The sequence below is a fragment of the Xiphophorus maculatus genome, chromosome 7, assembly GCF_002775205.1.
Source record: "Xiphophorus maculatus strain JP 163 A chromosome 7, X_maculatus-5.0-male, whole genome shotgun sequence".
NCBI lineage: Eukaryota > Metazoa > Chordata > Actinopteri > Cyprinodontiformes > Poeciliidae > Xiphophorus > Xiphophorus maculatus.
Window position 1 is genome coordinate 9574333 of NC_036449.1, and position 16683 is coordinate 9591015.

The window sequence follows — 16683 nt, forward strand, 5'->3', positions numbered from 1 at the left end:
AGTAGGTCTTAATGACCTTACATATGAACAGCAGTAACAGTTACATGCATATAGTGACTAGAAAGTTGCATAACGCAAAATAAGCAGTTTGAACTCGCTGAAGCACAAAGAATAGTTCAGGGCCCTTCAGCTCAGTGTAAGGACAGCAGCAGTGGTGCACAACTTGTTCCAGGGCATTCACTGGACAAAACTCAGAGAATTAACACACATTTGAAGCTCTTAGTGTGTGTGTGTGTGTGCGGTTTTTTTTTTTGAGGGGGGGGGGGGGGGGGGTGCATGCGTATGCCTAAATAAAGTCTTTGCTAATGACTTACCTCTCGCAGCAGCTGTTCATCTCTTATGAATGTTTTCTCCAAGCACTGCCAAACACATCTCAGCCTCCTTCTCTGATTGGCTGTTGGAATGTGAGAATTGCTTGATAGTTCTTGACACATGACAAAAACAGACATGAGGTTATATAATAAATTAAGAGGAATTAGGTACATAATTGAATACTGTCCGCACTTTCAAAATCTCCTATGGGGTTTACGTTGAGTAATTAAAATCCAAATTGTTGAATTTGTTTGCTTTTGTCGCAGTTGCATGTCTTTTTTGTTCACTCGTTTGCCCACTTTTGTTTAGTTATTCTTTAGTTTTTAAATGATGTAAAAAAAAAGAGAAGATTCAAGAGAGTGGAATAGCAACACAAATATTTAAATCCTTATCTTGATAAAAAAAAAACAAACCCAAACAAACAGTTTTTAAATTTATATCTCAGGACACTACAAGTAAGATGAATATTAAAAACAACATTCTTCAAAACATAGTAAAAAGTATCCTTTTTCAAAGTTTATAGCCATCTCTAAATGTTTTACTATTCTAAAGGGCATACTAGATGTTTCCTCTCCCTGCTATTTGCCTCTGCCGTCCTTACTGGCCTTGTTTGCAATTATTGCTGCCATTAACTTTATGCTCTCTGTCATTTCCTTCTCTAGCAGCCACACCTGTACCGGTGATTCTGTGTATGGCTGTATCCTTTTTTCCTGCACAAACACACTGACAAATATACTGCAAGTATTAACTTTGTGTTCTTTCCGTCTTCATACTAGAACTTTACTTTTTCAATTTTCTGTTTAACTTTTAATTAACTCCTCTTTTCGAGAAAAAGGAGCTGTTATTCTCTCCGGCATGTGAGCCCAGTCTGCTTCTTAGAACAAAACAAGGGCGCCAAATTCTGCTGCTGAAACCTGAAAACAGAACTCCGGCTCCTAGAATGATTTAAACTGAGAACAAAAAAAAAAAATTCTTCGAGTGTCAAGAGGGAGGACAGGTTAAAAGTAAATTCCTATTACAGAAAGAGGCATGTGCAAAGAAAGACAAAAACTGAGAACAAATCATCATCATAGTCCTCATCATGATTCATTCAGGCTGCCCAACATAAACAAATATAGCCATTACTTTAGTATTTGGGACAGTCTTTAACTTTCATTTGTATGACTTTCAAATAGACGCATGCAGTGTTTCATGTCACAACGTAAAAGTAAAGAGGGTGTTTTATTTTTTTTCTACCACCACATGGTTTGAGGATATCTGGGACAATGTGGAACTAAGTGTTTTGTACAAGGTCGTCCTGAATCTGAAGGTGTGTGGATTGGATTGCCAAACTGGAGGATATTGCTGCTTTCTGTTAAAGATCCACAGCAGCTAGAAAATAGTGCCGACTTCTAGCAAACTCTATATATGGAATTATAAAAAGTATATAATTAAAATGCTTTTTAAAATTAATTTTGTAGAACCCAAACCTTTAATGACTTGTGCTAAATCTTTAATTCTTAAAATCATTTGGAGGCGATTTTTATTAAGTGGAATATGTCTGTTAGCAGTCTGTCTTTATCATTTTTTATCTGTTAAATGTAAGTTTTAGACAAAAAAAATTCCTCAGTTTGTAATAGATCCTATTTCTCTTACGTCACATCCATTAAAAGTGCGTGCATAAAAAAATGAGTTATATAATTATATTTCACACAAACCTCCAAATGATAATACTCAGTCATGCCACCTTCACACACATGCACCCCCTCCCCATTTGTGAACCTGTTCAGTGTGTACAATAAAACCACAGCAACTGTGCACGAAACTGAGACCAGTTCGTTTGTGTTTACGCATCTTAAATCAAGTTATTTTTTAAAAAATTTCCATCGCAAGAAAACAAGCTTTTAAAAACGCCCAAGGGAGCCGCTTTCTGCAGACTGCAGGGCTACGCAATCAAAAAGTAGTATTCTAATGATCCCTGACACAACTGTCAGATGATATCCTCCAGGGTGCGATGATGCTTTACATTACAGTGGGGGATCAATAGGAAAGATGACTGCAGAGGGAGAAGGAGTCAGGAGCCTGCGGTGCACAAGCATTAGGCTTGTGCTAATTCCTCTGAGTCTACTTGACCCCATGAAAACTTAATTTATTAAAAAAATTATTCCATACTCCTTATCTAAGGAACTACATATACACTACACCTCAAAAATATTCACAACCCTTTAGTCTTTTCCACATTTTGTCTCATGTAGGGTAGACAACATACAAGGTTGTCTGTATAGGGTAAAACTAATACTGCACACAAAACTGAGATCACCATCTCCACTGTGAAGCTCGGTGGTGGCAGTCTCATGCTGTGGGAATGAGTTTATGTATTTTTTTGTTTGGTAGCAACAGAGAAGTTAGTCAGAGTTGATGTAGAAACGGATGGCAGTAAATGGAACAATCTGAAAACCCAGCTGGGGTTGTAAAAGATTTCAGACTGCGACAGAGGTTCACCTCCCAGGGTAACCACCTTACAGATGCAGATAAAAGAATGTTTTGGATCGAAGTATATGAATGTTTTTTACTGGCCCCAGGAGACATGCTCCAAAAGATTTGCAGTTATATCTGCGTAATATTGAGTCGGGTGGCATGAACACGATTAATTTGTAAAGATTCTGAAAAGCACTTTCCCTTTCAATTTCCTATCATGTGCTAGTTTGGGTGTGTCTATCTTATGCAATTTCAATAAAATACATTGAAGCGTTTGGTCGTTATGTGACAAAATGTAAAGACATTTCCAAGGATATGAATATTTGGGTGGCAGCTGTTGTCTTGTGAATAATGAGAATAATGAGAAGTTGCTTTTGAGATGCTATTAAGGCGTTGAACAATGACTTAATGTAGATTTATCTAGGTCATGGAAGTGGGTTCAACAACAACAACAACACCAATAACAACAAAAAGTCTTCCAACATAAATCCTTCAGTGAAGTCATCTGGTAGACTCAGCTTGCTTTTTATGCTCCTTATGTAAATGAAAGATTCATTGATTCTTTTTATTTATTTATTCCAGTCAAGATTACAGCAACTTCGCTTAAAAAAAAGTGATAGTGTATTGTCAAGCAGGATCTTAGGTTGTCTGAGTTGGTTTTGGGTTTTTCATGAAAAGAGCCTCGAGGAACCTTCTTGTGAACGTGAATGACTGAATAGCATTTGGGGTTATCCAAAAAATCTCTTCATAAAAAACTCAAATCTCAAAAATTATACTTCACACATTCCCTATACACATTTCTTATCCCATCTGGATAAAGCAAAGATTTATCCAGGTGCTGGGCGGTTGAGCAGTGCAGAAGCCGTAGTCCTCAACACAGTTCTGGCGTTGTTTCTCTTTACTGCATGTCTTCCCCTTCTCTGTTCTCCCTGCTTCCTGTCCATTTACTGTTAATAGAGGCCACTATGGCATAAAAAACAAAGATAAGCCACAAACCCTAGAAAAGGGCAAGACATGTAAAACTCAAAAATTCAAATGAGCAAAGTATGCTATTTGCAATGATTGTATAAGATAAGCCTAGAAAAGAATTAAACAAAGCAATACATATTATGATCTGTATGCTTGAAAATCTGAAAAAAAAAATAAAAAATTAGAAACATTTCTACTGAAAATCCCCATAAAAGGAAGAAATTACATTTTAAACATGTCTTTTATTCCATTATTGTTATGTTCTGTGTTATTCTGTGTATTTATTTTGAGTTTCTGCGTCTGAGTCTCCGTGTTGTCCTGTCTTACCCTTTGATTGTTCCCTGTTGTGTCTTGTTTCCTTGATTACTCCCTGTGTATTTAACCCCACCTGTGTACCTTGTTCCTTGTCGGGTCCTCGTCTCATTTGGTGTCATCGTTCTGTCTCTGTCTTGACGTCCATTCGTTCACCCAGCGCTACCTGTGGTAAGCCCTTGTTTCTGCTTAGCAGTGCTGCCTGGGGTATTGGACTGTTTGTGTTATTTGGGATTTCATCATTAAACCGCCATTATTCATCTTACCTGGGTCTCCAAGCGTCTGCCTCACCACCACCTCACATCACACCGTGACAATTATTTTCAGCATTTTTCTTTTCCTTCTGGTTTGATACTGAAGGCTGGCAGTCTGAATGGCAAAATTTGAAACACAGATGTAAAAAAGAAAAAGACACTTTGTCCTAAATTCTCTGGTAACAGTTTTGCAATTCAGTTATTAAAGATGCGCATGAGGAACACATGCTGTACCTTCACAACAATCTTTTGTCTTTCTTTTCCTCCATCTACACCAGCACACTGAACAGAACAAGCCTCCTTTCACTGAGGCGTTCAGTTTATTTGTTTCTACTTCTTCCAAACACCTGTGGGAAAAAAAAAAGTCAGAAGCAAAAACTAGTGGGAGTTACTCTGACTAAATTTATCGAAGGGGCAACGGCGCACGCTCAAAAGATGCTGCCAAGATGTTTAGGAATGCCTAACTCTTTTAAGATCTCCCAGAAAAGAGAGCTGCATTTTCCTGCTGATCAGACTGGAAAGGTTAGAAGCGCTCATGAAGGGCTGATTAAAAGTGTATTTCAATGGCAACGCAATGACTCTGTGGTGTTTTTATAAAAAGCGCATTTATTTTGATCAGAATGAGAATCTGGTTCTTGAATTAGACCACGCAAACAAAACAGATTTAAAATAACTCTGAGCCTATGGAAGCAAAACAGTAGTTTTCGTTTCACTTTCAATTTCTGAGAAGTGTCCTGTAATTGTACAAGTCCATGCAGATAGAATCGAAGCACGTGTATTTAGACACAGACACACTTTTGTTCATTGCTTATTGAGATCAGACCAGAGGAAAACAGTAGCTTATGTTCCTTTCAACTGTGATGGAAAATCATTAACTCCTTAGAGAAAAGTAATTAGATGGTAGAGACACCATGGGGAACACCGACGGTTTCTCTTTCCTATGGGTAGAAGCAACAAAACAAAGACAGTTAAAATGTTGTTGAGAGCCTATTGTTGATTTTTTTTTTTGATAGCTTGTTTTGACACAAATACAACGTCTTGCAAAAGTTCAGAACATTTGAACTTTTCCAGATTCCGTCATGTGAGGAAGAATTTCATTGTACTTTTAACAGGATTCCAAATGATGTACCAACACAAATGAAGTGGAAGAAAAGTAAAACCTTCATGATTTTCCAACATTTTCAAGAAAAATCCAAATAGTGTGTCACTTGTTTGCATTCACCCATCTTATCAGACGGTAAACATGGTCCACCTTTATCTTATGTAGTCTAAACACAAACATAGCTGCACTGTAAAAAGCTTCAGGAGCTTGCTTCCTAAAACTAGCAAACAAACAGCATCAAGGAGACCAAAGAACGCATCGGACAAGTCGGCGATAAAGTTGTGACGGAGGTCAAAGCTGGGTTAGGTAACACAATATCTCAGGCTTTGAACACTTCAATCAATCATCCGAAAATAGAAAGGGTTGGGCACAACTGCAGACCTACCATTAACCATCCACTCCAACATATAGCAAGGAGAACATTAATCAAAGAAGCAGCTGGGCCTATGCTCTGGGGGAGCTGCAGATGGCTTTGATGGGAAGACGGCAGGAGCTAAATTCAGAGCTAGATGGCAGAAAACACGCTTATTCATAAGTGTATTCCTATAAATACAAATTGGAAAAATTATATATAGCCACTTTTCAGCCAATCTTATTTTTCTGAGTTATTTTGCTTAAAAATTCAGTCACTAGATTTGAAAAGCGGGTGGGCGATGTAACCCCAGAAGACTTGCAGCAGGTCCTTTGGGGATTTTTTTCCACCTTTAATAGACTTTTGCAAAATCAACTTTTGCTGCTCTAACTGCGTGAAAGGGTGATTCTGCAAAGTCAGGGGCTGAAGAGAAATGTGTGCCAACCCTTTAACGATTTTCATTGATGACTGAGGGATACTTTTCATAACTATGAACTATTCTCGTTGGTCTATCACATAAAGTCCCAACATTTGAGCCTGTGACTACATAGCATTGTGGAAGAACTTTAGGGTGTATGAATTCTATGCTGTAACTTCGAAGTAATTTCCCTGCTGGGATGAATAAAGTACTTCTATTCTATTCTACTCTATTTTGCAAAGTCCTGTACGTAATGCGTCACCACAGGGGTCCATTAGCACCTATGACTTTGAAGATTAGACACATGCAAGTGCAACAACCTGAGGAAGTAGCAGAATACAGAATAAAGTTCAACTACTTCTGAGACGAATATTATAGAGGCATATCTCTGACGATTCTGGAACTGTTTTGGGTATCGGTGTGTGTGTGGTATATTTATATATTTTTTTGTTCTTTTCTTCTGAGCATCACAGATATGACGGCGCAGAAACCACGTGTTTTACGTAATGGAAAGAGAATCTTTCAATTCAACCCCTCCTCTCCGCCTATTCCTAACAGAGGTAATTCATGCGAACGTCTCCCTCCCCTGCGCGCCGCACTTTCAGAGATGTCAGCAGCGTGGTGATGAAAAGACTTGGAGCAAATTAACCCACAGAGAGAAGAGACGCCAACACACTCCGGGAAATGCACGGACACACACCAAGAGCCCGAACCTGGCTTCCGCGGAACCGCTGCGGCGTGGGACCTCATCTGTGAGAAATTCAAACTGGGGCTGCTGTGTTTGCTACATGTCCTCCCCAAAGAACACGCTTCGTACGAGACGCGAATTGGGCTCGATCCCGCCAGCTATGAGGCGTTTCGCCGGGGGTATCGTTGCAGCAGTGTGTGCATAGGATGCATCCTCCCCTGGCTTTTGATGCTGTGCAGATCCACCCTCCTCTCTCCTCAGAGTGATGAACTAACAGGCAATGATTTACTCTTCGGAAATCAGCCGTGGTTTCACGTCTTCACGTTAGTTGTGTTTGTTTACGGACGACCCGTCTCCTCCAGCTTGCGACACATGCAATTTATAGAGTATTTTTTCTATTGTAGACTAGTTGAGGGGGCATCCTCCACACACGGCAGAGAGGAGAAGGAAACACACCATTATTCCGAAGTCTTGACAGACACTGACTGCTTTTGAATGAAAGCGCATGGGACTTGGACCTATAGCCCACTTGTTTCTTTTCTTCTATGTTCCAACTGGTAGCCTTGTTCGGGGAACTGATCCAATTGTGTTATTATGCAACCGCAAGGATCTCATCTATATCTGGGTGTTTAAGCCACTGGATTGCTCTTCGCCCAAATCAATGTGGTTTCTTTGGAGCATTTTCAGCAAAGGAACGCATATGCTGCAGTGTCTTTGTGGCAAGAGTCTTAAGAAAAACAAGAATCCAAGTGGTAAGCTCGTCACCATGTTATGCATATACACTCCTTCGTCTCTGTGTCAGCCGGCGTGATGCCTGTGCGTGTGGGTTTAAGTGTGAAAGAGTCTGGGTTAAATTGGTGTTATTGTTGGCGTGCGGGTGTCGCAAGTACGTGTGTGTGTGTGTGTGTGTGTGTGTATTGTGGATCTGCAATCATATTTATGCAGCCGGTGGATCATGCAGAGGCAGAAAGAGAGAGGAAAGGGAGGGAGGGGGGTATACAACTTATTCTGTGCGGCTACTACGTTTCGGAGAGCCCAGGTTTGTGGACGCAGCGCACAGACACGCATACAGCAACATACCCCCCCCACTACCTCCTCCACCCCACACCCCCATCCCCGCTCACTCCCCTCACCGCCTCCCTGCATCACCACAACGCCGTGATCTCCTAACTTTTTAAATTACGCTTGCTCACTCTCGCTCTTTCCATCTCTCTCTCTCTCTCTCTCTCTCTCTCTCTCTCTCTCTCTCTCTCTCTCTGTCTCTCGCACACACGCCGCAAACGCTCACACACTATGAAGCTAGATGTTCTCTCAGAGGTTCAGATATTCTTTTTTTTTATTTTTCTTCCCCTCCTGATTCCTGCTAACCAGATTATTCCACCGTCGGGTTGACTGCAGCAGCATCCTCCCCCCCCCCATCCTAACCCTCCTCTTTTACCCCGCATCCCTTCTTTTCTTAAATGAGCTCCACTCGCCGTGTTTCCTGCCAGTAGGAGACAGGCCAGTCTTTCATGTCTGTCACTTTGCTGTACATGTACTCATCATGCGGGTGATTTTCGGGGAGGCACTTTGTGTCGATCTTATGTGGGAAGAAGGCAGGTGGTTCAAAGGTGCGAACAAGGCACCATGTTGCAACAGAGACTCCCTCTCCACCAACACTGTTCCCAATCCGTTGCTCAAGCAGTCCACAATTTTGTGGCCTCAGTAGTGTTTACCATAAGTACACTGCACAGTGTTGCTTATTCCTTGGTTTCAGGAGCCACAGGAGCCTCTGGTTTTCTCAACAGGCTGCCGAAAAGCAGCAGGCAGACAGCAGCGTCAACCTCATGCATCAGATGTGGAGATGTTGTGCCCAGCAGCAGCAGCCGTACAGTTTCTGAACGCTGCAACTGCAGTACAGTAGATCAACAGCATCATCCCAAAACATGCTGTGGTATAGCATATAGTTGTTAGTCCATCTCACCTATAAAAATTGTTAACTTTACATCAAAGCCCCATAGTTTTGGGGCTAATATAAAATCAAGACCTACTGTGTATGCATGCCTCTTTTAATACAAATTTTATCCTGGGATATTGTGTGACAGATCGACAGAAGTATAGTACGTATACTATAACTACCAAATAATCATACTTGTGGACAGATGTTTTCATAGTTACATTTTATAGCATATTTAAAGTGAGAAAAATGAATGGCAGCAAGGAAAGTATCTGTCTTCCACTACAAGTTTGGCTTGTTCATGACTTTTAAAGCGTCTGATAAGATTATTAAAAAATTTATTGGGCGTGCTGTGGTGGCGTAGGGGTTAGCGCGACCCACGTTTGGAGGCCTTGAGTCCTCGATGCGGCCGTCGCGGGTTCGATTCCCGGACCCGGTGATATTTGCTGCATGTCTTCCCCTCTCTCCTTCCCCCTTTCCTGTCAGCCTACTTTCATATAAGGGAAACTAGAGCCCACAAAAAGACCCCCTGGAGGGGAGAAAAAACAATTATTGTAAGTTTGGATAAATCTGAATCTGTCTTGATGGAGGCCTAAAAGGTAGTCTAGAAACAAGTTTATCTTGTATCTAAACAAGGAATAATTCAAAGTTTATGAAGTGAGGTTATATCTGGTTTTATTAGTAATAGTTGTGCCACCTGTGGCGGAAAGTTGTCATATCATTGTAAGTTTGTAGGAAGAAATGGTCAAATGGGCTCCTTGCCTTAGTTAATTTTTACAATACAAAAACACTTGTATCTATGCTTCGGTCCATAGGATGTGTTTGCAGATATTAAATGTCAGCAGTTTTGCAAGAGATCATTGTTATCTCGCTGTTTTGTCAGCCGAACAGCATCGGGGTTGCAGCACAAAGTTAGTTTTTATTGCCACTGGCTTGATCAGGTGCATTGAAACAGGTATCAGCCTCAATTAGTGACACATATAGAGAATTCACAATTGCTCCGGGCAGCAGAGTTTCTTTCATGAATGGTTCCCTGAGTCAGCATCTGCGTATACAGTCTAAAAAAAACCCAACAAGCCTTTTATAATGTAACATATTTAATATATTACAAACTTTGAAAGAAAGATCTGTCCGATTTTCGGGTTATGAAAAATGACTTTCGAGATAGCCTAACTCTACAACTGTAAATCTTTTAGATAGTAAACAAGGAATGGTCAAATGTGTGTCAGATTCTTTTTTCTTTTTTTAAAAAAGGGATTGTCGTTTAATTAAGCACCTATTGGAGCACTGTGGCTTACACTCAACTTCAGGGTTTTTGCCCCTGGAGTTACCCATTCTCCATGGAGAATAACCAGATTGCTACTTCCCACAGACTAAACATGCACTTAAGCAAATGAAAACCTGTTTATGTGCAACTTACACTATTTATTTTCGGTGACACTTTATTTGACTTGGTGTGCATAAGACTGATATAAATGGCACACATAGCTGTCATGAACATAAAGAAGTCTTTATGAATGTTTGTGACTGTTGTCATGAAGTGTCATTCAGTAAATAATGAATGACACTTTTAATGCAAAGTTACTTTGAAAGTTGCAGTAAAACTCAATTGAAAGTACCAACTTTGCATTAAAGTGTCATCATTTACCAAATAAAGCAACCTTGGCTCTTTTAATGGACTTTTAATGCAACTTTTAGCACAACTTTGCATTAAAAGTGTCATTATTTACCAAATAACACTTCAGGACATCAGTCATAAACATTCATAAAGACTCCTTCATCTTCATAACAGATGTTATGTCATATTTATGACAGTGTCATGCCAGGCTTATAAACACTCCTTCAAATAAAGTGTTACCTTATTTTTTTTGCAAGCTGATGCATTCCCCCAGGCTATGCTGTCCTGGTCAGAGAGCCATATCATTCATATGAAACATTACCACTGGCACTGGGGCATGACAGTCAGTCAGTGAGTCACACCTCGACAGACTGACTGCTGCTGTTTCGAAAAGCTCCTCTAGGATCCCGCTTCCTTTACTTCAATACAGTGAGGGCAGTCAATTAAAGCTAACACTGAAGTGCCAGTAGACTGAAATCTGAAGCTGCCACTTTTGAAGTGAGAGTAACCGATATTTACTCCACAGATGATTTTTGCTAAATTGTAAACTGACTGTGTGGACACAGAACCATTTGTATGGAAGCAGCAGATGGAGCTTTTAGTTTATTTCACTATTATGTAGGCTAGAATACAGCCTGTCAGTGGGGTGCTGTGCCGTTTCAAACAACTTCAAAGCTTCAAACTTATTAATTCTGCACAGTCAGAGAAATTACACTCACAATTAGTTTCAGTTCCAGTAAAGTAAAAAAAAAAAACAAAACAAAACAAAAAAAAAACAGTTATATAGAGTAATAATCTATTTTTCATTTTAGGACAGTGAAACCTTTGGGGCTCTCTATCAGTACAGACAACTGTTTCTAATACGCTGCTCACCACACTTGAGCTGCAAAGGCCCAGATAAGAGTATTTTTAGTAACATAGTGAGATAACGCAGTATGATCTGGCCTGCCAGATTGTATCAATATGACTTGACTTTATTGATGCTAAAGAGTAACATTGGATCTCAGACATCGTTCTTTCTTTAATTGTTCACATGCTAAAGTTTGTTTGTTCAACACTCAGTTTAAATTTGTGATAGTACTTGACTTGTATCATAATGCAATGCCATGTCCACATGTTTATTAGTCTTTTTGATATGCTGTTAAAAACTTCATTTTTCCACTTTGCCTCACTTTTCACATGTAAAGTGAGTTTGCTTCCTTTCAATTTCCTTGTTATTGTGGTATTACTTTGATCCTCATGCCACAAGCAAATGGTTATATGTATTTATGTTTTCTGATTTGTGTTGCTATTGTGCATATGCTTTTAGCAAACAGCAGATCTCAAACGTGGACGTGGCCCTGTTAAAGTAACAGGTCACCTTCCTAAACTTTTCTGCCTTTAGTGTGACGGTACAGTTGCACTGGAAAAATGATCAAATCTTTTAGCGGGCAACTGTTAAAAATATCAAGGATGGCCAAACTTGTTTGCAGAAACGTGAACATGTTTAAACTATTCTTGAGTTAAAGTACTCTTTGATTCAGTTTTAGCACTAATCCTTTATTAGGAGGGTTCATAAATCTCATCATCCGATATCTTGACTTATTAATAGTTACACATTATGTTTGGTAATCTGCTCAAAAGTCTTTCTTGAAGCAGATATCTGGTGATCCTAAATGTCAAAATTATATCTGGACTCTAGTTAGGTCAGTCGTGTACTCTAATTTTCTTCTTGTGAAACTATTTCCTTGATTTGGCCCATGTGTTCTGATCCACAAAACAAACAGCTGCAGCTCAAATTACTGAAGAAGTTAATACTGGTTTCAATAGGAAGGTGTGTATTGGACTTTGTTGAGTATCTGTAGGCCTATAGCAGTAGACTAATAAGGGGTCAGTGCTGATCACTGATCACCACTGAAAGCACCAACAGTGGGCATGTGAGGATCAGAGCAGGATCATGAGCAACAGGCGAAATCAGTGTGAACCTGTGGGCATTGCTCTGATGGGAAACTTTGGATGCCATGATCCATGTGGATGTTAGTTGGACGTATGCCACCTAGCTAAGTTTTGTTGCACACCTTTTCATGGAAACAGTGTCATCTGTGGCTTCTATCAGCTGAATAATACACTCTGTCACAGAGCAAGAATGGCTAAGAAAGGCTTTTAGGACGAAACAAAGAGCTTTGGGCGTTTATCCAATTGAAGTTCAGTGGGATGTGCTGCACAAACAAGTTTAATTCATGCAGATCTCACCGCACAACTAATAGCACTAAAAAGATTTGCAACATCTTGGTGTCAGACACCACTGTGGGTTTAGTGGAGACCCTGCCTCAATGGGTCAGGGTGGTAATTTGCAGCAAAAGTGGAACAGACACATGTAACGCCCAATGTTTTACCTGATTACTGTATCAAATAACACAGAAGAATTGCATGACAAATAGAGAGATATGTCACATTTGGTCTGCATATTTCATTTTGGGTTCGATCACATCATTAAACGGATTGGAATATTGGAATATCATTGAAAATAATTTATGCCTAAATGTCTCCTTATTATCTACTTTGGCATACTGCTTTGATTTAAATTTGCCAAGCTTCTTAGTTGCTGACTTGTTCGTATTCTTATATCAATGTTATCGCTTTCCATCCAGATTGCAGTTTCATTTTTCATATCTTTCATATGTTCTGCATAATCTAACCTACCCCTTATGTTAACCGCAGCATAACGGCGTCAGTACATGTCTCGGAGTACTTCATTAAGTCGATTAACCAAAGAACCAGCTGAGGAGAAAATATGAAATTACAGTTTCACCCTGCAGCTTTTATAGCAGTGACAACTGTGCCAATGTCAGCACAGATGCCATTGTGAAACTTTGAGAATGTCAGAGAATAGCACACTCCGTGGTTATAAATGACAGTGATTTATTGAGAGGTTTTACTGCAAATGTCAGAGGGAAAAGTTAAGTCTGAAGTTGCGTTGCATAACGAGGCTGATCTTCGACTGGTACTCATTGACATAGCTCAGGTTGGGACGCTGTAAAATGTAGATGTTAAACAGGCAGTTTCTCCAAAGAGCAGCCTTACACTGAATGTGTGAAATCAGTGGGTGGTTTCCTCAAACTTGCGCAGCAGTGGCTCTGTGACAGAGAAGCGACATTACAGGTCACAAAACACCCAGGACGTCTTCTGATAGTAGATCATGGGATTGCAAATTAAACTCAGTTTCAATGTTGTGTGTGAGATCAAGACGTCAAACCAAGGCTTCAGCATTTGGAGTTGTTTGTTGTGACCTAATTATTGTAAATTTGGCAAAGGACATCAGACACTGTCATAGAGTAATCATTTTTCAGCAGAAACAGCTCACTTCCACACAATTGGCAAAACACAATAGTGACCCGTTTTAACCTTTGTGGCAGAGGCCATCAGATTCTTATTTAAATTATCTTAGTACTTTTAAACAGCCATGCATTTGATCAAAGTTTGTAAGGCTGTTATAAGCCACAGAAAAGCAGATCTTGCAGTACACTCAGTAGGCATTGTAACATGCCTGTCTATATATTAATTCCCTAAATAACCGAATGACAAGTAGATGTAGTGCAGTGGTTGTTATGGAGATTTAGTGACTCCAAGTCTTTGCCACTGCTCTGTGTCACAAATTTTATGATGTTCACCACCTTCCTTACTGTGTGTGGTTATCATGATGTACCTGGGTTGTCGTCCAGCCCTGTTTGTTGCAGTTTGTTTGGAAATTTTCTAATTTTTTTAATTTTAAAAGTTTATTCTCCTTACTGTATGGACAGATTTTCTGGGTGAGTATTTATCTTATTGTTGTTGTTGTTCTCCTGGCATGTAAAGATCACCCAACGTCTGCCTGGAATGCTGTGTTCTATTATTTTTCCTATTTTTAAGAGTGAATAACATTTTCAGCTGTGTCAGATCAAATCTGTACACCAGAAATTGCTAGTTAAAAGTAACTACTCCTTCTGAGAAAACTTTAAAAAGCTTTGAAAAAGTAAAAATTGACTCTACAGAAATTGCTAGGTGTACTCTTTTGCAAAAAGTAATGACTTCTTACCATTACTATGACAACAAAAAATGTTGTCTTGCTAATTAATTTGCTCAACAGGTTGAATTTTATTCCCAAATTCTTTGAGAAATGATGCCACTGTAATAAAGGTGAATATTTTTCATACTGCTTAGAAGTTTAGACTAACTTGTTTATTTTAATACTCCAAAAATGTTTACAAGACAAATAAAGCAGCTTAAAAGGTCGAATCAACTGAATAAGTAAAAAAAAAAAAAAAGCCAGCAAATAATTAAGACCATTAGTTTGGTTGAGTGGAGCAATTTTTGACACCACCTGTTTATGAACTAAATTATATCTGACAGCTTTATGAATAGGCTGTTAATGCTTTTTAAAGAACAAAAGCTCCCTTTGGCTGCAGTAAACACTGCTTTGTTGTGTTGCACGTATCTTCATGCTTTGCCTGTCATGTCAGCTTTATGATTTTACAAGTGGAACGTAAAATTTTTTTACTGTGCTTTTTTTCTTTGCTAAGAAACATTTTCCCTGTAAGAAACTCTGGTGCTGGTCTCTCTCTTTACAGCTCTCATTTCAAAACATTACCTCCCAAATGCAGTTTTTCTTTTTCCAGAATATTACCTGCATCTGAAACCACGTTTTTGCGGAAACAAAGAGATGGCAGTGTAATTAAGAGACGGGCATGATTAAAACAAGAACTGTCACAATTGCAAAAAACAGCAGGGCTGCCTCCTCTAACCATCACTGCGTATTGCGTGGTTTCCTACAGAAACATTGCAGGACGTTTGCGAATGGCTGATGTGTTGAAGCTTTCGCTCACACGGAAAATCAGTAAATCCTAAAATGATCAGCCAAAGAATGCATGGTAACATATTTTTTTAAGCCACACTCTCATATGCCCTTATAGTAGGATGGAATACCAAAGGTACAAGATAATTGTGTGCCATTGTTTCAAACGAAATATATTTTTAGTCTCAGGATAATTAGGGCATAATTGACTTTTCATAGAGGAACAAAAACTCAGGGATTCCAGTCGTTCTTCAGAGTAATTCACCGTGTTGGTGCAGTGGGTATGACACAGGTCAACAAGAGAGTCTGTTTCATTTTCATCTCTCTTGGTGTAGTAATGGCAGTGGCATGATCCGTTTCTACAGTGAATTAATTGTGACTATGTCTGTCCTGCTCCTTTGGAATATGCCCTGCTGGGATTTTTAAGAATCAAGTTCTTGGCTGCCATTCTACTCCCCTCTGAGAGGCAATCAAGTTTACATACAAATCAGAAAAGCGGAGAGGAGAAGCATTTGCTACCTCCATGTATGTAAGGTAGTAGATGTACCAAAAAAACAAAAAACATAGAGAAAACAAAAAAAGGGCTTCTCAAAGTAGAGTACTTACTGTATGTGTGATACCTAATTTTGATTGAAAAAAAAGGTATTTTGAAGTTGCTCAGTCTTCCATACTCCAGTTTTTGGTCAGGAGAATAATAAAATGCGGACTTCACTGGAAGAGACCGCAATGCACTTTGGAAAGAAGTAAAAAAAAAAGAGGCACAAGGGAATCTCAGTAAATTTGAAAATTGATTTATTATTGTTAAAAAAAAGATAAACAAGACTATCCAATTATTAACTGAGTGATATATTTTGTTTATTTTAATTGTCATGGCTGACAGTAAAAGAAACCCTAAAAATAAATGTTGTGGAAATCACAGACATCTCTTAAGCCCAATACTAACCAAAAGGGTTCCAACATAGAAATACCACCACCATATTGAAAAGCATGTCCAATATGCATGAATTACTGCATCAATACAGTACAACTGATTTACAATAAACTCTGTCTATGGCTATTCTTACAGAAAGTAAGGCAAGCCTGTTTTAATTGCGACTTTCAGCTCATCTGCATCGTTGGGTCTGGTGTCTCTCGTCTCCTTCTTGACAGCAGACTCTCTGTGGGGTTTGGGCCAGGCCAGAGTCCTCGATTATTAACCACAGTGATGCTTTGGTCATTAAACCAGGTATTGTTAGTTTAGGCAGTTTGTGCAGATGTCAAGTCCTGCTGGGAAATGAAGTCAGAGTCTTTAGAAAGCTTAGCAGTAGAAAAAAATCATAGGCACTCCAAACATTTCTGACTTTGATAAAAACAAGTGGACCAACAGCAGCAGATCACACAGTTTTCCCAAATTGACTATGAAACTATGAAAACTTCACACCTGGCCTCAATTCTTCCCAATAAGCCACAGCATTG

The 16683-nt window shown here is 39.3% G+C and overlaps 1 protein-coding gene across 1 annotated transcript in view; it reads left to right on the forward strand.

Moving 5' to 3' along the window:
* Positions 1 to 6733: 6733 nt before the first annotated feature.
* fgf14 (fibroblast growth factor 14) overlaps positions 6734 to 16683 on the forward strand; it is a 115001-nt gene continuing 105051 nt past the window's right edge. Inside the window, exon 1 of the mRNA XM_023337423.1 lies at positions 6734 to 7616. Coding sequence (XP_023193191.1) covers positions 7370 to 7616 — 247 coding nt within the window. The 5' untranslated portion in view covers positions 6734 to 7369. The remainder of the gene's footprint in view (positions 7617 to 16683) is intronic.